This window comes from Podarcis melisellensis, assembly GCF_964234715.1.
Source record: "Podarcis melisellensis genome assembly, chromosome: 10".
NCBI classification, from domain to species: domain Eukaryota; kingdom Metazoa; phylum Chordata; class Lepidosauria; order Squamata; family Lacertidae; genus Podarcis; species Podarcis melisellensis.
In genome coordinates, this window is record NC_138542.1 from 28,244,124 (window position 1) to 28,269,720 (window position 25,597).

General features: G+C 42.3%; 1 protein-coding gene across 3 annotated transcripts in view; it reads right to left on the minus strand.

The window, feature by feature from the left end:
- Window positions 1-7,955: 7,955 nt before the first annotated feature.
- SLC38A4 (solute carrier family 38 member 4) overlaps window positions 7,956-25,597 on the minus strand; it is a 33,448-nt gene continuing 15,806 nt past the window's right edge. For 2 of the 3 annotated variants that reach the window (XM_081928057.1, XM_081928058.1), the window contains exons 2-16: window positions 23,439-23,681; window positions 22,774-22,864; window positions 22,567-22,682; window positions 20,554-20,627; window positions 19,802-19,894; window positions 17,917-17,998; window positions 17,739-17,821; window positions 17,558-17,616; window positions 15,761-16,039; window positions 15,125-15,204; window positions 14,516-14,616; window positions 13,938-14,062; window positions 10,987-11,131; window positions 9,914-10,011; window positions 7,956-9,807 (exon numbers count right to left, since the gene is read on the minus strand). In XM_081928057.1, the coding sequence (XP_081784183.1) occupies window positions 9,706-9,807; window positions 9,914-10,011; window positions 10,987-11,131; window positions 13,938-14,062; window positions 14,516-14,616; window positions 15,125-15,204; window positions 15,761-16,039; window positions 17,558-17,616; window positions 17,739-17,821; window positions 17,917-17,998; window positions 19,802-19,894; window positions 20,554-20,627; window positions 22,567-22,682; window positions 22,774-22,864; window positions 23,439-23,557 (1,647 nt within the window). In that variant the 5' untranslated portion in view covers window positions 23,558-23,681 and the 3' untranslated portion in view covers window positions 7,956-9,705. Of the gene's footprint in view, window positions 9,808-9,913; window positions 10,012-10,986; window positions 11,132-13,937; window positions 14,063-14,515; window positions 14,617-15,124; window positions 15,205-15,760; window positions 16,040-17,557; window positions 17,617-17,738; window positions 17,822-17,916; window positions 17,999-19,801; window positions 19,895-20,553; window positions 20,628-22,566; window positions 22,683-22,773; window positions 22,865-23,438; window positions 23,682-25,185; window positions 25,310-25,597 lie in introns of those variants that run through there. The other variant, XM_081928056.1, reaches the window with a different exon arrangement.

Sequence of the window (25,597 nt, forward strand, 5' to 3'; positions counted from 1 at the left end):
ACAGCGCAAATGCCCTCCACTGTCCTGCGAAAACCTTTAATCCCGATTTTATTTTATTCCTTGGTAGATGTACAAAAAGAAAAGCACACACCAATAAATAAACTTTGGAGAGCAGCAAGGTTAGACGTGGATGCACAAAGCATTTTTTTAAAAAAGAATTTATTTTTTAAGGCTCCTCACGCTCCACTCTGCTTCCCCTTTCTTCTCGCCCAGGGTGGCCCTGCCCCTCTGCCTGCCCCTCAGAGCTGGCACATCACACATGGCTGGGCCTCAGTGGCCACAGCCATTCGCCCTCTTTGCCTGCTCTCCAGCAGCTGCTGAAAGCTGCCTAAGGGAGGAGAGGTCACAGGATGTTCCCTTGCAGTTGTCACTTCCACTGCTGTCACAGCTCGGGACAAGCGCTGGCTCCCTGAGCTCAGCAGCAACAGCACTGGTGGGGGAAATAGGGACATTCCAGGAGGAATGGCTTTCATAATTTGGGGACCATCCCCGGAAAACTGGGACACTTAAAGAGTATGTAATATCTATTCTGCTGGTGGGAGGGATCACATTATAAAGGGCAGCTTCAGAAGGAAAGGAGAAATAATACCTTTTCTGCTGTCTAGAACTGCATCCCTCCCAACATACAGCTATAAAACACTCAGGGTTAGGTCTGTCGTCCCTCTAGCAATATATAGCACAAGATGAGGTGGCTGGGGTTGAGGAGAGAGAAGGTGTTCTTTATCTGAGTCTCACTCCTATCCCCCACCCGGAGGACCAGACAGCACTACAAGACTCTTGTTCCAGACTGAACGGAGCCATGAACACACAGGAGCGTTCTTCCTAGGCCTAGAGAGACACAACAACATTGTGGCTTCGTACACACCATCCATTTCAAGCATGCTGTTTCCTACAAAGATTCCTGGGAGCTGTAGTTCACCCCTCACAGAGCTACAATTCACAACACCCTTAACAAACAACAGTTCCCAGGATTTTTGGTGTGCGTGTGTGAACTTCAATGCAGCCTGTGTTGCAGCCCCTCCCTTTCAATTTTATATTTCTATTTTAAAGTGCAGCTCCCTCAGAATGGATCTCTTATTTTTACACAGGAATAGTCTGCCTTTCCTCTTCATGAATTTATCAGCAACGTGCAGCAGTTTGGGACTTGGAAGTTTTAAATGCGCTCAGATGGACTATGAAATCTTTATAGCCAAGCAATTTGACAGTGTTTGGGTCGGGTCCAGCCTTGTCAGTGGATGTTCACACACAGTTCCCTAAAAAAATAATATGGAGGCCTCTTTGGGCAGCCAAGTTGCTTCACTCTGGCCAAAGTCTCCAGTCTCTTGCTGCCCAAAATGAATTCTGCTCCTCATCAAAAGAGACATTTGTAAGTTAATTGAGCACTAGCGCCAAAGAAGTTTGTGAGTTTGCAAAACCTGGATTTCCTTTAGCAACTCTTGTAAAACATGTTATAATTGGTGCACGCAGTATTTAGTGGGTGTGATAGAAACTGGAAATCTACCTATATTTTCAACAGCATTGTGACAAAATGGTTGATTGCCTAAACTGAGATTTTGAGGAGTTGGACTTTTGATAAAAGACACTCTTGTTAATTTCCTGGCAGTGTTGTGCCCCAACTAATATGTGTCAGTATCTAATTAGACTCCTGCGGTGAGAAGGGATTCGTTGATCAAAAGACAGTATGTGTGAAATGTGCATTTTACAGGCAGATCTGCTTTCAAAGAGTTTGGGGAAAATGTACCACAATGACCCAGTTACCTGAAGAAACCCTAGAGTTGAGATTATTATCTCATAGACACTGGCAAGAATATAACCTGCTATTATGAGTTCATCCACTCAAAGATGCAAAACCCAGAATCAAGTGCAGGGAGGAAAGATAATTGTTTAGGCCTGAACACCTAACTATTCTCACAGTTATGTAGAACATGTGAAAAATGTGTTGGCAATTTCTGAGAGCCTTTTAGAAAGTAGGAAGGCTTTCTTACACAAATCTCTTCCAACATGAGTTGTGTTACAGTTCTTCTCTTGTTTCTAATCCAGTTTGTTGTTTACTCTGCTTCTCAACTTCTTGTCTGAAAATCCCATTTTCATTTCAGCAGTGGCTGACCTTCTGGGCAATCATGTTCCTGAACATCTTGAGAAAAGTTCAGCAAGGGAATTCTCACAAATGGTACAAGTTTTGTCAGTGAAGTAAAAGGTCAGTTTGTCTGGAAAATGCCTCACATGTGGTCTTGGAGTAGGAAGAGCTATATCCTCTTTTCAAGAAGCTAGACTATATGGACACAATGGGATGAAAGGACAGGGAAGCTAGGGAGGTCTTGTGGGGTGGGACTGAATTCACATATTGCTTTCACCTTATTAGGAAAACTAAAGTAGGTTTCTTTTCTAATTAGAATAACATGGGAGGGGGATTTCTCTATCTTTAACATAAGATACTCTATTAGACTCAAATCTTGTAGTAATTAGATGATTTAAAAGGCAATGCCAGAGAAGCACTTGTTAAATCAAACAAAACACTGTCTTGAATAATTTAGACTGCCCAGCTTTTCAATGCTGTTTTTCCATTGTTATTGAGATACTAAATCTTCTCCCTCACAGTGAATAAGGATATAGGCATCATTCTGATTGTACGGCTTTTATCAAGCTTTCTTGTGCCATTACAGTATCCAGCGAGCACAGAGGACATGAAACCATTCCAGAAATCAGATTTTCCGATTAATGGAAAGTCTGATTAAATAGTTTCACATTGACACATGCAAATACACTATGGATCTGAAAAGTAAGACATGTTGATAATTGAGAATTTGCCTGCTTTCAGTGGAATTTGATTTTATTGTTCTTTATGATAGTTTTAAACATTTATTAGCTGCTTCCCATCTCATACTGGAAGGGTGGGGAGAAGGGGTTTGTAACAAAAACACTGGGGCCTAATTTGAATAGTAGAGTGCCTGGTATCTGGTGGGCAATCTCATCCTTTATTTCCACACTGTGGCTGCAGACCAAATCACCTTTCAGGAGAGTTATGAGATTCAGGTGAGGGCCAGATGCCTTATCAATCCCAGCAGGTATATAAGAGGCCTTCGCCCTGGCCAGGCCACTTGGTGAGTGGTATTGCAGCTTGAAGGCTGCTGCTATCCATGGTCAGAAACTGGTTGATGTCTAGTGATGGAAACTAGCAGATATTGGTGACTGGTAACCAGTGGACTTCACATTCAGAAGCTGGTGGATGCTGGAAGGTTGAAGCAAGCTGATGTTTGTGGGTGTGAGTTGGTTGCAATTCTCCTTCGGTAGCTGGTTGAAAGAATCATAGAATCATAGAATCATAGAGTTGGAAGAGACCACAAGGGCCATCGAGTCCAACCCCCTGCCAAGCTGGTGGATATTTGTGAATTCAAGACAGAGCATGAATGTGTATGAATGGAGAGTGAACGACAAATGAATATGCCCTCTGGTGTTCTTCATGGTTGTCAGATGTCATGGATATATATTTGTATGAGTGAATTGGAGGCATTGAATGTGGTCAATGTGAAATGCTGTGTGAATGGGATGTGTGAAAAGTGAACATTTATGAATAGTTGAAACCTGTAGGGGAAGCCATGACCATTAAAGTAATATATTAGTGCTTTAAATGTATGGTGTGGAACTGTGGATGTAGTCAAAGATAGTTGTAAGCTTCTTCCTGACCAAAGCACCTCTAATCTGAATTTGTGAGGAGCTTGTAGAGATAAATAGTAAAATAAAAAGGAGTGTTTGTTCATACACTGACTAATTAGCTAAAATACTTTTTTAATTAATAGTTTTTATAAGGGTGGGCTAATATGCTTAATAAAATAATAGCAAAGTTTGGAGCAGCATATATCAGTTCTTAAGTAGAATGGAAGACAAATGTTTTTAGACATTTCCTCAGAAATTATCAATGACTTCCAGAGGAGGGCAGCATTGCTACAGCTGAACTGATAATCTATAACTTTCAGCACGTTACTACAGGAAACAGAAGGGGGACTGCTGAATATACCGTAGTAGCATTTTCATACATGGAAGACATTTCATAATACCCTGTTAGCTATGTGCAGATGAACAGAACCAGTGAGGGCAGTGAAGGGCCTGTGTGAGTGTCTGGAGGCGGTTGGAGGATGGATGGCGGCTAACAGATTGAGGTTGAATCCTGACAAGACAGAAGTACTGTTTCTGGGGGACAGGAGGCGGGCAGTCGTGGAGGATTCCCTGGTCCTGAATGGGGTAACTGTGCCCCTGAAGGACCAGGTGTGCAGCCTGGGAGTCATTTTGGACTCACAGCTGTCCATGGAGGCACAGGTCAAATCTGTGTCCAGGACAGCTGTTTACCAGCTCCATCTGGTACGTAGGCTGAGACCCTATCTGCCTGCGGACTGTCTCGCCAGAGTGGTGCATGCTCTGGTTATCTCCCGCTTGGACTACTGCAATGCACTCTACGTGGGGCTACCTTTGAAGGTGACTCGGAAACTACAACTAATCCAGAATGCGGCAGCTAGACTGGTGACTGGGAGCTGCCGCCGAGACCATATAACACCGGTCTTGAAAGACCTACATTGGCTCCCAGTATGTTTCCGAGCACAATTCAAAGTGTTGGTGCTGACCTTTAAAGCCCTAAACGGCCTCGGTCCAGTATACCTGAAGGAGCGTCTCCACCCCCATCATTCTGCCCGGACGCTGAGGTCCAGCGCCGAGGGCCTTCTGGCGGTTCCCTCATTGCGAGAAGCAAAGCTACAGGGAACCAGGCAGAGGGCCTTCTCGGTAGTGGCGCCCACCCTGTGGAACGCCCTTCCAGCAGATGTCAAAGCGATAAACAACTACCTGACATTCAGAAGACATCTTAAGGCAGCCCTGTTCAGGGAAGTTTTTAACGTGTGATATTTTACTGTATTTTTGGTTTTTATGGAAGCCGCCCAGAGTGGCTGGGGAGGCCCAGCCAGATGGGCGGGGTATAAATAATAAATTATTATTATTATTATTATTATTATTATTATTATTATTATTATAACATGTGAAATGGCTGCAGACATTTAAATTTAGCTGACCTCAGTTCTGAATTTCAAGAATATCTACACCATATTATTTGCATATTGAAATATAAGGTAGAGGGAGGAAAAGGGACCCCTGACCATTAGGTTCAGTTGTGGCGGCACTCATCTCGCTTTATTGGCTGAGGGAGCCACCGTACAGCTTCCAGGTCATGTGGCCAGCATGACTAAGCCGCTTCTCGCGAACAAGAGCAGCGCACGGAAATGCCGTTTACCTTCCCACCGGAGCGATACCTATTTATCTACTTGCACTTTGACGTGCTTTCAGACTGCTAGGTTGGCAGGAGCAGGGACCGAGCAACGGGAGCTCACCCCGTCACGGGGTTTCAAACCGCCGACCTTCTGATCTGCAAGTCCTAGGCTCTGTGGTTTAACCCACAATGCCACCTTATATTTCCCTTATTGAAATATACACAGGTGTAATTTTGTCCCTTGCGATATTGACCTGGATGCCCTTCACAATAAGGAGAAATAATACATTACATTCCAAGTGTACATTTTGGGATATACCCCCTGGGGAAATTTGTGTGTATGTGCGTGCTGCTGCCTAATTTCTGTTGTGTTTTCTTGCCTATTTTATCCATTTGTGGGGAGGCCATTGTCCATATAGTTAATATAAAGAAGGTTTCGTTTATTAATGGCACACATCCACACCATGTTTCTAAATTGCTCTTAGATCACCTTAACCCACACTTGGTCCTAAAATCAATCCCATCCACACATTGTCCCCCTCAAAAGTATTTCTAGGTCTTCAAATTCAGGGTTAAATATGTCTCTGGGGGTGAGGGGAACAGTGTGCCTGCCGGAATAAAACTCCTTTCTGTCTGCCTTTTCCCCTCAGTGCTTGTCTGACGCGATCAGCCAAGAGAATGAGTGGACAGGATGGTTTTAAAAGGCCAATATCTGCGTACATTTCAAAACTTATTTCTACAGTGTGTTTCACAAGTTTCCACAATATTTCATCACCATGGAATTATTGACTAACTGAACGGGTTTGTAGCGAGCTGTGTAGGACCCTGGTGTGTATATTGTTTGTGTAGGTACATATTGGACTAGAATCCATTTCTGTGAATTGCCAATCGAGAATTATTCCATGGCTCACAGTAAGAAGTTGCAAGATGGTGAGGCTGATGTCTGACTGCAAGTAATGAACTATGGTTGTGAAAAAGGAGTGGAAATCTATGGGAACGAAGGAACAGGGCATGGAAAAAGCTGCACACTTCGATTCAAAACGTAGTCATATGATCCAGTGGAAACTATACTGTGAACAGTTCCCGTGACTCTCAGGGCTTTTTTGGTCATGGCCCCGATCTGGTGGAACGCTCTGTCACAAGAGACCAGGGTCCTGCGGGACTTGACATCTTTCCACAGGGCCTGCAAGACGGAGCTTTTCCGCCAGGCCTTTGGCCAAGGCACAGTCTGACCCCCTCCTTCTGTAATCCTCATAGAACTCTAGCCCAATGGTTGCCATTAATTTGATTCTGAATTGATTTTAGAATGTCTTTTAATTAATTGTGTGATTTTATGTACACTGTGCTATTTTTACTTGTTGTTAGGTGCTCTGAGCCCGGCTTTGGCCGGGGAGGGCAGGATAAAAATAAAAATTTATTATTATTATTAAGAACAATTTGAAGTTTCCAAAGACTTGAACCAGGAGTAGCCAACATGGTTCCCCTGCAGATGTTGGCCTCTCAGCTCCCATCAGCCACAGGCACCATAGCCAATGGAGAAGGTTGATAGCAGTTGTAGTCCCAACATCTGTCTTTAACTTAGGAAAACTAAAAAGTGGAGCCCATAACCAGCAAGCAGAGTGACGGCACTCCTCCCCAACTTGTGATTTGCAGTAGTATTTAAGGGCACTTATTGTGTGTCTCTCCCTCCACTGAATGGTGTAGGTCCCCCCCCCCTTCTGAGGATGGGAAGGGGTTGGGAGAATGAGTGGCCTTTGGATCCTGCAGATGCAAGGACTCTTTCATCTACCCCACTATGTCCCATTTCCAGTGGCGTAGCGTGGGTTGTCAGCACCCGGGGCAAGGCAAGTAATTTGCGCCCCCTAACCCGTGGATTTGCGCCCCCTAACCCATGGATTTGCACCCCCTAACCCTAACCCCCAGATGTTGCGCCTGGTGCGGCCGGCCCCCCTGCACCCCCACGCTACGCCACTGCCCATTTCCAGCTCTACTACCCATAGAGCACCATTGATAGAAAAGCAATTCTGATAGAGCTTCCCACTGCTGCACTAGGGAGGTTTTGACCTGCCAACCTCCCATCCTGCTCATGGAGAGGAAAGTCCACAGCTATCTGTTGGTTTCTCAGCCATATCGATGACAGTATTCAACTAAGTTTTACCCATTGAATGGAGACCCATTGAAATTAAATGAACCTAACTTCATTGATTCAGTGGGTCTACTCTGAGTAAAACTTCATTGTCTACCACCCAAATACAGTCATACCTGGGTTACAGATGCTTCAGCTTGCGTGTTTTCGGGTTGCGCACCATGCCGAACCCAGAAGTACTGGAACGGGTTACTTCCGGGTTTCAGTACTCGCACATGCACAGCAACACTAAATTGCGCTTTGCGCATGCGCAGAAGCTCCGAATTGCAACCCGCACGTGCGCAGACGTGGCACTGCGGGTTGCGAACGTGCCTCCTACATGGATCATGTTCGCAACCCGAGCGTTCACTGAACACCTAATAATGTGCTTTTGCACTGGCAAAGCAGTTCAAGCTGGGGCTTTTATGTTTCTCTTTAGTGCAAAACCACAATCTGCAACACTGTATACCTGGGAAACAAATCCCATTCCCAGCAAGTAGTGTTGAATCCTAAATTGCAAGCGTGGTCGGTCTGTTCTAAAAATAAAGTGTTGAACAACAGATTGACAAAAGCAGGTCATAACCCTGAATTCTTGAAGTTTATTGTAATAATCCATTTTGGTAACATTTGACTGCCTTATTCTACTTGGGTAATCTTTTGGACTTCCATAGATAAATTCCAAACACTGAGATGTAAAGTGAGCCCCTCTGGAAAATACCTCCCTCCCCTGCTTTCAAAATGGTATAAAGGTTGTGACTGTGAAAACAACTACACAAATAAGATATATAAAAATCAAAACATTGTATCGTACAGCAACATTCAATAGCGAATAAGATTATATACATAAATATTTATATAGTACATATAATAGCAATGATCACTGTTTCCTGCACTGACCATTTATCAAACAAAAATGCATTTAACAATACTGGTAAGTGTGCTTTTCACGTTCCTTGCGATCTCCTTACACCCATCTGAGTTATAGTGGAAGACTTAAGAACTTCAGAGGAGCTCTGGTAGATCAGACCAAAAACCCATCTAGTCTAGGATTCTGTTTATACAGAGGCCAACTAGATGCCTCCGGGAAGCCACAAGCAGGACCTGAGTGTGGTAGTCCTCTCCTGTTCATGTCTCCCAGACAAAATGCAAACAGAGATCCAGCTTGTCTTAGAAGGTCTTCAAAACAGAATTATAATTGCAGGATCAGGTTTCCGTCTGGCATAGGCATAATATTTTGCTCACAACAGGGATCCTACCAGAACCAGCCTCCCTCTAACAAGTAAGTGTGCTACAGTGACAAAGATAAGATGCACTTGCTATGAGATTGTTGTCATCTTGCTAAAGGTTCCACTCATCCTCCAGTGGCCACCAGGAATACCTGACAAGAGCATAGAGACTTCATATAATGCTCACAATGGCAGCATCACTGCCAATTAGAGAAGCTTTGAAGGTCCCCTAGGGCAAGACACAATCTTATTGGTGTGGCTAGTTGTTGATTGTACTTGACAGTAGCTGCAACTTGCTGAGAGAGATTGGACAGTTATGCCCCACGAAAAGCAATGGCAGCCAGTTTTTGTAACAGGAAAATGAGATTGCTGAAAGTTATGATGGCCAAGAACTGACCATACTTGTGCACCTTCAATACAGAGCATTTCTGTGATCACCTGTCCATATAATTTATTGCTTGATAAGTAAAATACTTACAAAGGGTTGGTGCTCACAACTTGACTGTACTTGTTGACTTTATGCACAACCATTCAACACAATTGTTGCTTTTATTTTCTCTTCCCTTCTGTGCCTATGTACATGCATACACACTATACATACATATATACACACACTCAGTTTTGAGATGTTGATGGTCTTAGCTTTTGAATGACTCCCAAATATTCCAGCCTCTATCTTTAGATAGGGTGCAACATATTCCGTAATAAACCATACCCACAGACAATTTTACAAGGCACTAGGGTAACTTCTGAGCTACTACATTGTCTCTGTATTCTAGAAACTGTGGTTATCAAAACAACAATAGCAGTAACAGTCTGTTTCAAGGACTATATACACATTTTTTTATTCTATCCTGGTCCAGAAGAGTTTGGCACAGGCTTTAATGCATAAATAACAATCCCTTATTAAAGGGCACTTGAATATTCCATAGGATCCTCCTAGTGGCATTACTAGTAAAAGTCTTTGGAATTTTGCAGTTATTGACAAGAAGCAATGTCCCCTTCTATGTGTCAAAAGTCTTTTTCCCTCTTGTTTTGGATGATAGCATTCAACCATTTCCAACACGAAAGAAAAAACAAATATTTTCTATTTTTCTTCCAGATTAATGCTGCTTGGAACCTGGAGAGTTGTAAATCCAGTCCAGGACAATTAGTGTCATGCTTCCAATCATAAAGATCACACCAACAATCAGGAAAACCAGAGCCTGTAATTGAGAAGGAAAAAGAAAAGAAAATCCCATATTAGTGGGGGAAAGGGTTTATGATTTGGCAATACTGAACTGCGGCGCTGATTGCTTCCAGTCTACTTACCCCGATCTTCTGAGGGGACTTGAAAGGTTCTTTCTTGACAATCCGGAGATAAAAAGCAGCAGGAAGTATAAAGATCAGCATTGTGGCAGCAGAGGCACCTGAAGCAGAAGACACAAATGGTTAATGTTTAGACAGCAGCCTTAGAGGACCACCTCTCTCCATATGAACTGAACTGGACCCTGTGATCATCATCTGAGGTCCTTCTTCATGAGCCACCTCTATGAGAGGCCCAGTGGATGGCAACAGAAGAACAAGTCGTTTCTGTGGTGGCTCCCTGGAATGCTCTCTTCAGGGAAGCTCACCTGGCATTACATATCATTAGATGCTGGCCAGAAAGGCAGAGGCCAGCAACAACTGCTTTAGATGTATAGTGCAGATGGGGCCTGAGTTTACTGGGGACTACTCACAGCTAATTGTTTACAAAACTGCAGCGTTAAACCATATATAATCGTTCAATCCTATGCCTCTCTATTAAGACGTAGGCATCATAAGTTCAATATGGTAGGTAAGGTAAACGACCCCTGGACGGTTAAGTCCAGTCAAAGGCGACTATGAGGTTGCAGCGCTCATCTTGCCTTTACCTTTAAGTTCAATATGACTCACCTCCAGGTAAGTGTGTATCGGAAGGCAAGCTTTAGTTCTAAAAGGCATGCCTGAACTGAAAGGTCTTATTTAAAAGGCCTGGTTTCCTGAAATCTGTCATATCAGACCTGGTAACTGATTTCAGAGCGTGGTGTTCACCCTCCAAAAAGGAGCGTTTTGTTGGTTGCCAACAGCCTGATTTTGGGGTGTGTGTTAGTTATGGGGTTATAAAGAAGGCCACATAGCTCTGTCTTTCAACTGAGGGGGATGGCCCGAGCACTGAGAAGGAACAGCCTGGAGGTTGTCAGCATTTCCCCCACCCCCCAAATCCAGGGTTTGTGTAGCCTGAGGTAGCTGCCCCACTCTGCCCAATGGTATGGCCATCTTTGCTCCTACTGCACTGAATTCTACAGTACAGGTGTTTCGACAGACATGATTTGTTTCCCCTGGAGGCATAGTAAGATAAGTAAGGATTTTGTTCCAAAGCATACCTATGAATCCAAAGATGTCTCTAATGCTAGGGACAAAAATAACTAAGACGTTGTTGAAGGCAAGGATTGCTGCAGCAATCAAAAAGTGTCTTATCCAACTGAAAGGCCTTCCGGGAAACAAGAGTGCGGTAACCGAAGTACGAATCTGTTAAAGAAAAAAGAAAAGGGAATGTTAACCAGCATATTTTATCATCTTAAATTTAGAATTGATGCTGGTTTGAGTCTGAAGCAAAAAGGAAAAAGAAAAAGGCATCCTGTCTTTCTCTTCATCTTTATAAGCATTCCCTTTTAGTGATGAAAATGTTTCTATTCCACCAGGCTTACGCAGGCAGTTAAGAGTACATTTCCCACAATGGTCTATCAATGTTTATTTTTAAGTTCTTTTTGCTTTTAACTTGTTTTTAACTTTTCCCAATTTTATTGTTTGGTTTTATCTTTTCAAATTGTGGTAAACCACTGTGCTATTTATAATGCTACAGCAATATATAAATCTTTTCCATAAATAAAACAAACCAACAATGCTAACATAGTTTTATGACTAATGTGCGTACTTTGCAGCAGAATTCGAAATATTGATAAAAAGTATGTAAATGGGAGATAAATACTTTGAGGGAAAGATGTTTCTGCTACTAGAAGAAAATAGCACACGTTTACTTTCTTATTTATTTATTTTTTAGTAAAAAAGAAATGCAACATGCAAAAGTCCTTTGAAACTCCCAGCTCAGTAATGGTTAAGTACATGGGGGATTTTTTCCTCATTCTCAAAATTATTGTAGGTTATAAAAAAAGCAGACACCTTTGCTTTCAGTGGGGGGAAAAAGTGCATTGTAAGTACTCGTACACTCGATCATTCAATCTATAAATGACAGAGATATGTCAGTTTTGTTTGGCCCTGACCTTGCAAACTACCCAAACCTGAACAGCTTTCCTGCAGCTTTTGTACTTGCAGAGATAATAACTAGGTAAAAGGTCAAGGCAGCCCCACTTGGCAACTGCGGATAGGGTTACACTCCAAGTCCTTCGCATAGCTGAAGAAGCAAAAATCTCTAAGTGCAACAGGACAGCAAAAACGGCTAGCAGATCAGGGTCAATTCAGAGCCATGCTGGATTAACCAATTACCAGGATAGCACCCAAAAATGTTTTGTTTTTTTAAAAAAAGAATTTGACACTTGATATTTTAAAAGTAGTCGTCATTGGAAAAATCAGAAGTTTGTTTGACTTCCTTGTCCTCTGCTACACATACTTCCCCCATTTTTCTGTCTCTTTATATTACTTATGCCACCTAAAAAAGGCCCTCGGAGAACAACAATGTGTCAGGACAAACTCAATTCACTTTCCCTGTTATGTAGGGAAGCAGACATGCTTCGCTGAGGAACTTCTCCAGAATTTTGCAACCAGAAAGCATAGCAATAAGCTGCTATTTCAATTTCAGCGTACATGTAAGTTTTGTGACATTTTGGAAGAACAAAACCGTATTTTATGGTTTAGGCTTGTTTTTTATTTTGAATGACATGGGGGAAGGCACCATAATCTTTTCTGTGTCTGGGGACTCTAGAGGTCTTAATCTGACCCTGTTCATAAACATTCCCTCTAGTACCAATGTTTGGGAGTAAGCAAACTTATATAGCAAAAAAGGCACCACCCAAGCGCAGGAGGAAGGTAGTATTCTGCTCAGGGGAACTTCAAGGTTTGAATGAGTTAAGAAACTTTTAGGGGGGATTCTAAAAAAAAAAGGGGGGGGGGAGAATCCCACATACACCCAAAGCAGAATAGCTCAGTGAGAATCAAATGTGCTCTGTAGTTACAGAAAATCAGAATATCTAGTGGAGAAGGGAAAACCAAAGAAGAGAATGGGATGGTGTTCTGGAAGAGGGATGAATGGGTGTCTGGAAGACTAAATCCCACACCACATCTTGTTACACCTCCCACTTTTCCACACTATCTGGAGCTTTTTTTGGAGTGATTCTGGCACTTCAGAATGACCTTCACAATGTAAGGCTTACAGAGGCATTATGCCATTTGAATCCATGGGGAAATATATTATTACTCTCTGAATTTGGGGGGGAAGGTAGGGGGAGATTACATAGCTTATCTGAACCCTATGAGCATGAGACAAAACGAAGCCTTCAGCCTTGCAGTGCAATATTCCTTTAAGGACATTGTGTAACTGTAACTTGAGAAACTCAGGGGATCTGATAGCTGTTGTAGTGTGCAAGCTGAGAGGCTCTAACACACGTTGTTGGGGATCTGTCAACAATTCAAGCTGACTTGAATGCGCCTCTGCTTTCATACTTAGTCACCTCCCTGGAGAAAGCTTATTACTTTGGGAACAGGAACAGCAACAAATACATAGCCCAAAGTCACCAACAGCTGCAGCAAAAGCGGCACTGAGGCTTTTCCTTGCACCTCTGCCATTTCCCCTTAAATGCTTAAAAAGAGATAGGAACTGCTACTACCAGGCAGTTGTGGATGCCTCAAATTCTCTTATAAGCTCTGTCAAAAAGAGGCCCACGTGGGTAAGTGTAAAGTGGCTAAATCAAAGTAACAAGGAAAAACAAACACCGGGTGCATTTCTTGTTGATGTAATTGGGGTCATTTTTTCTGTATCTCTCTCCCTGTTTGTGAATAATTATTAACACTTGATTTTAGTGGCTTTGACAGATGGGTATTACTTTCATAACATGTTATGTTTATGGGGCAACAGGGATAAATCACAAGTCTAGACTAGAAATAGGGTTGTCATACACCCTGAATTTCCCAGAAAATAGTGTCATCAACTTTGAGTTTCATTTCTCCCTGAAAAACTCAACCAGGGTCGTGACTGGTCTGATCAAAAGATCCCCCATAACATGGAAAAGCATCTACATGGCAACAGTTCAATATCCAGTCTGTAAAAGGTCCTCTGGTATGGACTGCTCAAAGATTATTTAATAACAGCCTCTTGACTTACAGGAAACAGGACTATGGGCACAGTCAGGGTCACAGCCACAAGTACAGCGAGGCGAACCATCAAAAGCAGGGTGTCAAAAGTGTACACTTTGGTGTAGGTATGAAGAAGCTCATCCTCCACTTCGCCTGCAAAAAGGAAATGAAGAAAGTCAGCTTTCTCAGGCAATTTCATATCCACTCAGTGCCATAGACATATATGGACACACGGGCACACGTGATTGCAATTTGAGAAGTTATAATTGACAGACCAGACAATTATTTAGCTTTGGGAGGCCCAGATCAGAAATAACACTTAACCATGTTAAACACTAGCAGTTGTTTTTGTTGCCTAACTTGCTCTAAAGCTGCAGGGCAAGCCAAGGGCCTATGTGTCATACTGGAGGGGCAGGCTGACCCCGCTCCCTGGTGGCCCATGCCCACTCGTGATTCGCTGATTAGGCAAAAGTGGGTGGAGTCAGAGGCTTCCTTTGCTGCTTGGGAAACAGTCCCTGGGATTTCCAATGTCGGATCTCAGCGCGTGCGCAGGAACTCTGGCCCGCAATTGTGCCCATCTCAATTACTGAGAGAGTTTTGACTCACCGTAGAAAGTCAGGTAGCCAAACAGAGCAGCAAGGAGGTACATGGCAAGCATCCCAGTGATGGAGACATTGGCAACGCTTTGCATACGTTTTCGTGATCGGCTGAATGGGAAAATGAAAAAAAAAATTAAAAATACATGTAATGAATGAAGAAGCCATTACTTTCTTGAAAAGACTAACCAGCTCAAGTATTTGTGTATAGAGCAATTCTATTTATAGCAATGCCTTTTACTGAAGGCGTGGGGAACTGTGGGACTCCATCTCCCATCAGCTCCAGCCAGTATGGCCAAAGGTCAGGATGATGGGAGTTGTAGTCTACACACCAACCACCACCAACATATGTCTTAGTGACATGACTGGGGGAAACTGAGCCCCTGGCAGAATTAATTTGGCCATTTGGCTGGGGGTTCTCCATCCCTGAACTAAAAGCTATAAAAATATAAAGATAATAGCAAAAGCAATAAATATACGAGGAAAATTAATAGGAGAAAAATAATTCATTAGTAGGAAATCAATTAATATATTTTTAACTAAAATTAGAAAAGGAGGGGGGAAGGTTTCAATAATGAGCCTATTTTAAGTAGAGTATATTGATGAGAAGCAATCTTACTTTTTCAGTTCACTGTATATGGGTAGCACTTCAGGATGGCACACAAACGCAAAGGCCAGGATCGGTATTGTATAGGCAGTCTAAAACAAAAAACAAGGATCCCAGTTGCTGGTTAGTTTTCTCCACATCTCACTGGACCATTTTACTGAGCAAAGTGACTGGCTTTATACTGCAGCTGTTCCAGGTAAAGGTCTAGACAAGATGGAAGCCCTGAGTAGGGGGACCGAATGAAGGAACACTATGCAATGGCTTATCAAAAGGATATCTTGTGTATAAATTTGGGGAATCATAAACGCAGCAAAAAGATGGCAAAGCCACTGGCCACCACCATCCCCTGTGTACTGCTGACTTGAGGGTAGCCAATGTTGCATCATCTAGATGTTGCTGGACATCCCATCTGCCTTAACCAGCAGGTCCCAATCAGTATTTATTAAAAGGAGACAAATAATCTCAATCTAGATAGACACCCAGGGGGTCTTTGGTCTTCAAGAGGAGCCCAGTAAATGCTTCAGACTGGCATAATGACTGGGGCAATCTGCAACTCCCAGAATGACTCTGTGCAATAAAATTCTGTTAGTCAAGGGGCAACGGCAGGCAGGCAGTTCTATGTGAAGCAAAATCGTAAGAGAGCCTTACCCGTGAGTTAAACACAAAATATTTGGGGGTACACTTCTCATCGTCCTCTCCATGGGCTTCATATTCTACTCCACTCTGGTGCATCTTGTCTTTGGCTTCTTCAAAACTGGAATACTGCTTGTAGGTGCTGTCCAACATAAAGTTTACTTCGGAATTGGCAGAATCATTGGGTAGCATCACGACATGCAATGGAGCTGTGGTGCTGTTGTAGGACCAATTGCCAGCACCACTGCCCAAGACTGGGAGAGGGCACGGTATTTGGGATTTCTTGTAGATGACCTAAAGTAAGATTACAAATATACATATATATCAAGAGACTGAATATGGCAAATAATAAGTTGAAACGTTGAATGCCTTTACAAGACATTGCTATTGTTTTCTAACAAAATTATATCTAATTGGGCGATGTTTCTGTTTTCCTGCTTGTGCTGTCTGTGATTGATTCCCTGAAGTCACTAAAGTGGGGATCAATTCATGGCACAACAGAACTGTCAGGAGGGATTGGGAAAAGAAACCACAGAGCTCGGGTCCCAGAGAAGCATCCCAAAGGTCTGCTCTGCACACTAAAAAGCATAGAGCATTCTGAAGGGCCACTCTAGTCCTCACACTCTGTGCCATGTGCACCAAAATCCCCAGGGGATATTTTTTTGTTCTCCAGCAGCAGCAACAAAAAATTATGGGGAGCTTTAAGGATTTCATTTGAAGTGGGGGTGGGCCTTGCAGGTTGACAGCCTTGATTCTGTAGCAAAGCTTATTCATCTTGTTCATGGGCATTTTGCATATATTACAGTGCCCGGGTGTCCTTTTGGTTAGCAGATGGCTACAATACCTATCCTGCTTACTCCACAGAAACTCAACTGAGATTGAGATGAAAGCATTCTGAAGCACACAGCGGTCAAATTTTCACAAGAAAGGGGTTTTTTTTTGCTTGCTGTTTCCTAAAGAGGTGTGCATCATAAAGATGTGTGTGTGTGTATGATGATGAAAGCAGACAGGTAAATGGAAGAGGAAATTGATTTGAATTTGAATGGTTCCTATGCTTATTTGGTCTACTGCCTGAGATGTCTTAACAGGTCTGCTTTGCAGCTTGGAAGCATGGTTAATCCCAGGAGCTGCTTGCCCAGCGAGACTGAGCTGCAGCGATAGCATTCCAGCATCATCATCACTGCCATTCACAAGGGGTGAGGTCATTGCAGTATAGCACACTGGCTGCAATCCAGTGCTGACACCAGTGTGCTATGCAGCGCTCAACTTGCTGTCACCTCGACCCTTACCCTCACCCCAAGTAAGCTGCAGCTCTGCCTTTCGTGGTTGAGTTACCCTGCTCTGCTTCTTCTCTAAACTCATTCGCAACATGGCCAGGCCACGCTGCGATCTTGTCTCGTTTTTATCACTCTGGGCTACTCAGCACACTTCCTAAACCACAGGCTCAAACTTCTGTTGCAACAGTTATGGTGTAGACTCAGTCTTGTTTTTTTGTTCTGAGGTCCCAAATCTCCTTCCTCTTTCTCTTCTTTTAAACTTTTTGTGTGTGTGAAAAACTTTGTTTACAGGTGAGACCCCAGTTTTCTTCAATTTGCTCAGAATCCTAAAGTTGCATCTATACATTTCAATCAGCAAGTGTAACAAATTTGCACCAATTTGCCCCTGTGCCCTGAATGTGATATGTCTTTGTAAGCACCCCTGGCTGGAGCCACAGTCCACACTCCATAAGCACACTGTTACCACTCACACATATATTACACATACACATATTGTTCTGCAAATGTTGCTACACCATTTCCTATAATTACTTACCACACTTACGAAGAATACCATGCAGGTAAGTGAAAATCCACTTGTATAACCGAGATACCCTACAAAAACAACAAAGTGAATGCACAGTTAAACCACAGGTGAAATTAGACGACCAACTCTAAGAGTTTGATAGAGGTAATTCATTATAGATGTATTTTAATAAGGTAGTTGATTGGTTTACCTAAATTCTTCAGAAGTGAAAGTGGAAGAATCACACCAATGCTCACAAATATCACAAGGTAGTTCCCATTTAGATACCATTCCCTAGAATGAGAAGACAGAATACCCATGTATCAATCAAATCTGCTGAGGTCATAAGGAAACTTCGCTGAGTTAAAGAAATGTGACCAAGCCCATACCCAGAATTCTCTTCAAGCCCCAGAAATGCTCGGAGTACTTCTGGAAGTTCGTACTTAATAATGAAGAGGTAGCTTGACATTGCTGAAACGAGAAAGGATGAACAGAGTATGATGACAAGGTCTGAAAAAGGGTATCCAAAACATTCAGATCATTAAATTTTCAGTTAAACAGAAATGCTGTTCATGTCAGCTTACATGGGGAAATCATTCATTCAGAAAATTATGAGTTTTAAACTCTGGAACATCCTCCCTTGCTTCTGAAGTCTCTCATCATCACTGTAATAGGGGTGCTGGGATTACCCACCTGTTTCAATGGCCCTTACATTCCTATATGTGACAACCAGAAGCCCAAATGCTTTCTTACCCTTTGATCAGAAAGAACAGTTACAGCTCATTTTGAGGTTGTTCTTCTCTGTCATTAAGGATGCTTTCATATGGCTTGGTTCAGACCTAACAATCAATCACAGCCTGCATGGGTTTTCACATTCCTATCATCCATGCTTGGGCAAAAGGAGGAGTCTGAAAACTTCTTCATTTGCTTTTGAATAAACCAAACCTTCCCATCACACTCAAAAACAGGGCACTGTAGTTCATTCTAATTCTTGCTTTGTTAGGATAAAACCACAGTGCCTTGTTTCTTAACACTGAAGCATCCGCAACTACTCTGAACTCGGCTCTTCCAAAGGATATTGTCGGTTGGCTCTGACAGCGGCAGAGTGGAGGCTAGCTCCACCCAGGGCAGAGCCATGTGGGGCACCCCCACAAGGGGACAGGGCACAAAAGGAGCCCGCTGCACCCCCGGGTCAAGCCTGACTTGGGAGTAGAGCTGCCGGTGGCAGCATGCCGCAGCACAAATGAGAAGAGTAAACAGCAGGGTTGTGGCGAGTCTCCTTTCTCTGCTGTGGCTGGTGGTGTTGGACTGATTCAGGCTCTGATGAGGGATTCCGTTGTGGGGGTGCCTGGTGCTGCCTCAAAAAATGTGCCCCCAGCCTCCCCACTAGGCCACCAGGCTTTGATTCCCTGAGAAAAATGAAGTACATTTTGTGCTGTTACAGTGATACCTCGGGCTAAGAACTTAATTCGTTCTGGAGGTCTGTTCTTAACCTGAAACTGTTCTTAACCTGAAGCACCACTTTAGCTAATGGGGCCTCCCACTGCCACAGCACCGCCATTGTGCGATTTCTGTTCCCATCCTGAAGCAAAGTTCTTAACCTGAGGTAATATTTCTGGGTTAGCAGAGTCTGTAACCTGAAGCGTCTGTAACCTGAAGGGTATATAACCTGAGGTACCACTATATAATGATAAGCTAGCAACGCACAGCACATAAAGTACTTCCCATTTTATTTTGGGTTCCTGTAATTTCATTTCACTGCTCTGCTTATGCTTCAAGTATTATACAGGATTAATGAGGTCAGAACCAGGCCAAAGGCAAGAGTCACACCCACTTTGGCTTTGGGCGCCATCGTCACTGGCATTTGGAAAGTCACCATGAAGAAATGCGGCCCTTTGGAGAAAAAGCATTCCCCAGCCCAATGTAAGCTATAAAGGATCAAAATTAGGAAGCATACAACCTTGGCGGCCAAATATAACAGAGGAAAGGGTCCTACATTGTATATTGTATTTAGGCTTTTAAGTAGATCATGAATGCCATGCATTGGCCTCTCTCTATGGGGCATTAACATGAGTATAAAAATAGCTTTCAGTACCAGAAATGTCATTGTATGGTAATTACTGTATTGGGCCCCATAATTAAGAGTTTATTTCTATGGGTGCAGCATTCAGGGCTGCTGTGGCACCAACAGCAGACCCCCCCCCCCTATTTCTTGATTATAAGAAAATTACTGTCATTTTAAACCCTCTCATTAAAAATACATTTCCCACTCACCTCCAATGTTCTGCATCGTAAGAGAAACAAAAGCACTCATTTTTCCAGGCCATCCAAATGCCTTTTCGCCTAATTTTTCGTATATTAGTGAACCTAGGAGCAACAGGAAAGAAAATATTTTACTTCAAATATCTTTTCATTGATTGGGTTTTGCACAACCCTCTGAAGGAGGCAAATTCAGAGGGTAACCATGCATAATAGTGGGGCTAAGGTGCCGGAAAGCTATTTCCATGTCCATTGTCTAAGTATGTGATTGTTTCTCTCCCCCCCTGAAATCAATGGAAATTAAGACTGCTTAATTCTGGTTTGTGCCCATAATCCTTTCCTGGGTGGGCAGCAATTGTGGCCCCTCACATTCAGCCACTATCCCTGGCAGCCAGAGCACATGAGTTTTGGCTGGCCATTTGGGAATTTTCCTGGCCGGCTGGGCCAAAGGGCGGGACTGCCCTCCAAAAAGTGAAAATCAAATGGGCCAATCAGAGGCCCCACTGGTGGGCCGTGCCTCACTGACTGATCGGGTATTGGCTGCTTCCATGTCCAGTCAGGCAGTGGGGCATAAAAGCTGGCCGCCATAATATGGGCTTGTGACAACACTGTTATTGTTCCTGAAAAGATCTGGGTCATTGTTCTTTGCTATTTCTGTCTTTAGTGTGCCAAACAGTGCACAAGTTAAACTTGATTTTTTTGTCTGCCTGGTTGGGATGTGGTCTCCTCAAATGACTCGCCCGCCACCTAGATAATAAATGGCATACCTCCTTCCTTAGATGTCTTCAGCAACAGGTGAACCGAATAGAGAGACATTATGGCTACACTGAGCAGCAGGATTCTGTAAGGAAGAACAGAAGTTAGAAATCCATGAGCAAGGATAAAATGAACTACACAGATAAGTTATCCATTCCTTTGTAGAGACATCAAGTCAGGTGTGCTACTTTAAGTTCAGTAAAGTTATGCTATTTATGTATATGTTTTGTCTATGCTGGTCTATGACCGTAATAAAGTATTTGACTTGAGTTCAGTAAAGGGGAAAGAACTTTCATTTTGAAGGACATTGACTATAAGGTTCAAAGGCCTACAAAGACAACATTCCTCAGTGTATTCTAAGAGTTTTTTTATATATCTTATCTAGTCTAAATCCAACACAGAATAAAACATGCTTAAAACTATGGCATATTAAATGCTAAAATATATTTAACATAGCATGCAGTTTGACCCACAGATTGCCAAATAGAGCAAGTATATTTAAAAGCTTTATATTTTGTGTCTTTTACCAATGCAACAATGTGCTTCCCTCAGGTCTCTGCTTTTTTTAAGAACACCAAAAGTGTTCCTCCTTTTCTTTTTAAATAATGCAAGACAACGATCTAAACTTTTCACTCAGCCTTTCTCCAAATTGGAAAGTTCCACAACACAGGTTTTAAGAAATAAAATCATTTGCTGATCTGGAAAGCTTTGTAAGAAGATGTCTCCCAGACTGATTGGTCTAGCTATATAGTTTGAAAGTTGTTCAGGCGCATCTGCTGTTGCCTGTCAAAACATATGCTCTATGGATAGTGTATGTCAGCTACATGCCATCACAGTTAGCATTTGGCACGGTCAGATGTTAGGGGGCAGCGTGTCTATAGACATATTTCTATTCACAGAGTTTCAGATTTAGTGCCATATGGACAGAGAGCATTCTCTTCCAGTCTCCACAGTAGGGGTAGTATCACTTCGATCCCACAAATACAAATTAAGTGAGTTATTTATTCCTATGGCATATTTGTCACAGTTGGAATTGCAACGTTGCTGCTATGTCATGGTACACACAGAGAGAGATAGACTCCCCCCTACACAAATATAAATTAATATAGCAAAGCTATAGGCAGGATAGTTGACCAATAATTAATGCATTAGATAGATTTTTGGATTAAGTATCTAAGGCATGTCTCAAAGTGTGATATGGGATCCTGAGTGAGGGAGACACAGTCTTCAATGTGACCACAGCATTGATAACAGTACTGAATTGTGCATGTGCCTTTCCAGACACCTCCCCTGCCTTGTTTCTTGACAGCTGTATTTTGCAATGTGTCATTGACCCTCTAATAGTGCATTAGTGGTGGATGTGATTTGTGGTTCTGCAATGCTACCCCAATGTTCTTGCATTATTGCAACAAAAGTAGGTCAAAAGTAAGGTAAAGGACCCCATGACGGTTAAGTCTAGTCAAAAGCGACTATGGGGTTATGGCGCTCATCTCGCTTTCAGGCCGAGGGAGCCAGCGTTTGTCCACAGACAGCTTTCCAGGTCATGTGGCCAGCATTACTAAACCGCTTCTGGTGCAACTGTGATGGAAACCAGAGCGCATGGAAACACCGTTTACCTCCCCGCTGCAAGGGTACCTATTTATCTACTTGCACTGGCGTGCTTTCAAACTGCTAGGTTGGCAGAAGCTGGGATGGAGCAACGGGAGCTCACCCCATTGAACTGCCGATCTTCTGATCGGCAAGCCCAAGAGGCTCAGTCATTTAGACCACAGTGCCACCCGCGTTCTTGACCCACTAATAGTGCATTAGTGGTGGATGTATTTGTTGTTTTGCAATGCTTCCCCAATGTCCTTGCATTATTGCAACAAAAGTAGGTCTACTCTGAACATGACTAAGTCTAGACCCAACCCATTACACACACACACACACACACACACACACACACGATATCTTATTTCAGGATATCATACCTCCAACTAAGACTCTCCCATTCCCCCCACCCCCACTACATTGTGGATACCTACACAAAAAGTATGATTCCAGTGTTGGCCATGGCATAGGACAACCCCAAGATTCCACTGCCCATGATAGCATTGCTCAGGTTAAATGATGACATTCCAAATGAAATGTCTCCTGGATTCTGTTGGAAAAGAGCAAGGAAAATGTGCCATTAGTTATGTTATGCATCTGCAAGGACACCGATGCAACTCAACTGTGACTAAGGGACTTACATATTCATCTGAATAATTTTCCAGTTTCTTTTTGCCCAGAAAGCCGTTGGTAAGGAACTTCTGACTTTCGGCATCATCACCAACAAAGTGACTAAAAACAAAACAAAGAAATGAAGAAATAAGCAAGGAAAGAAGAAATAAATGTCTTTGCACTTTAAAATTCAGGCTTTGGTTTTACACCGGCATTGCTTTATTTAATAAATGTATACCCCACTTTTTGAGAAAGCTTCTCCGCAAAGCATCTTCCAATAAGATTTAGAAATCTCAACGATATTACAATAACTGCAGTGCAGAACTGGCATTGGTACGAGTGCCCCAAGATACTCATTTTTCCCTTGTATGAAATCATTCTTTTATTATGGCTGCGCCTACAACTTTGGAACTCCTTGCCAATTGACATCAGACAAGTGCCTTCACTGCACTATTTCTGGCACCTGTTAGAAGCAGTTTTGTTTAGGAAAGCCTATCTTGACATGTAGAATTCCTACAAAAATGTAGATGGATGACTTGCTTAACTCATTAAATGCAACTGTACTAAGCAGAACAGTGTACATTATCATTAAATTTTGTGATGTTTGACCCACTTAGAACTGTGTGTTCCTCAAGTAATGACCGAGTGGGTGGGCTTGCCTTTTTTACCTTCTCATTCTGGCAATTAATTGTACCTGCTAATAGTGGCCTTTTCTGGATCTCCCATATCGGTATAGGTGTCTTCAGTGCTGTCGCCGCTGTTGCTCTCCTCGTCAAGGTCTGTGTTGACTTTTCGCAGTTCCATGCGATCCATTTGAGCTGTCAGCGATTTCGAGTACACACACACAACCCCGAGGCGTCTTCAGTGTCAACAGAACTGTACCTTCTGCTTTAAAGCTTCCGCCTTCGCAATATGTTGACTCTCAGAACACTCCGTTCTATAAACAGAAAAACGAAGACTTCATTAAAAAATTCCTCAAATTAGGTAAAATGTGTGGGAGCATCACTCGGGTTTATGTTCATTTTGTTTTTTTAAGACTACATTTGCCCTCTGGGAAAATTCTGAGTAAATTAAAATTCTATCCAGAGTTTATTTTCAAAACGATGTAGGGAAGAATTATATCTTAATAATCAAGGTGCTTTCTTCAGCATTATTATTATCATTAATATGTCACATTTATTTATTTAAGCCAGCCTTTCCTTTAAAAACTGGGTCAAGGAAGCTCACAAAAAATAAGAGCAAAAAAGAGGAAATAATATGAATGATACGTCACACAAGTCATCATCCATCTGAAAGAGATGCAGTATAGCTGCCCTGATGTAGCGACTGACGTAGTCGGACAAGATCAAACATTATTTTTGCCTGCACAGGTCAGTTCATTTCACTGATGTGAATGGGGAACCCACATGCCCAGCAGCTCCATGTGTATTTCAGAATTCATGTGAAGCCCTGTATTAAATAGGCTTGTAGCACTTGACTGAAGGACATTATCATCATCATTGACATTCCCTCCTTTCCTCAAATGAGCTCAAGGTGGCACACCTGATTCCCTTCCTCCCCGTTTTACCAACACCACAATTGCAATAAAACTGCTATATCAAAACCACCCACAAATTCATCAACTCAAGATGTCTGCACAAAACTTTCCATCATCTATTTGACGAAATAATATATTTTTCCTGCATCTGTTTCTTTTTTAATATCTATGTCTTTATCTATCTATTACAGGCATGGTCATTTTGATTAGCATTTGTAATTAATTGACATTGAAAGCAGTTTACATTCCTGATCCAAATGCACAGCTACATGCCAAACTCTAATTCCTATAGAATATTTGAATGGCACATTTTTCAATGGCTTAAGAAATATTCAATTACTTACAATCATGGTTATTGCTGAGAAAAACCACAGGCAAGGAAATAGAATACATAGTTGTTCACTATCAACACTTCAACTCTATATCTGCCAGTATAACACATTAATTGGATATAGTGTTCCAGCAAAATTAAGTCCCATAAACCTGAAAGCCCCCCATATATTTTAGCATTCAAAATGGCATTCAGAACGTTGCAGAACTGAAAGTTATGAGAAATCTCAGCAGCACAAGCAGTTGAAATTTATTTAGCCCCAAGTTTAATAAGAATTTCATTTCAACATGCAATATTAGTCACCTGACAACGAAAAAACTGTCACCATTTTGTTGAGTGTAAACATACCGTTCCCAACAAACGTCCTGTCATATATTTATTTATAGCATGAAAACATTGAAGAGTTGATGTGCAGAGAACATAAGCATATTTTCCAGTACCCACCCAGTGGCTTGAAGTTAAAGACTTCAGATTGAAAAGCAGATAGCAAAGCCTGTTATTTAAAATATGCAGTATCATTTTTAAAGAAAACAATAAGGAAAGAACACCATGCTGTTTGATATAGTTTCCTACCAGAGACAGGCACACTGCATATGGCTTTCTGTCTGATCACTCCAGTCCCCGTGTGAAAGTGATCACCTAATCTGGCATTAGGTCAGAGAAAACTAGGCTAACATTTCAGAGGATTGATTGCTGAGATACAAGGAACTCCAGTTAGAGCAACACAAAATTATGTTGCCTTTGCCATGTTATTTTGTCCTCTGGCAAGCTATTTTGTCCTCTGGCCAGCAGAATGACACTGCATTATGACCCAATGCATATTCAAAATCTGTATCTGAACTTAAAAGGACAGTAGCATATTTGAAAGTAAAATGTCACCTGAAAGAAAATTTAAAATCACATAAAGAAAAACTAGCTAAAAAGTTCCCAAATCCAAGTAACCACAAAAATTATTAATCTTCCAGAGGAAAAATAGCTAAAATCT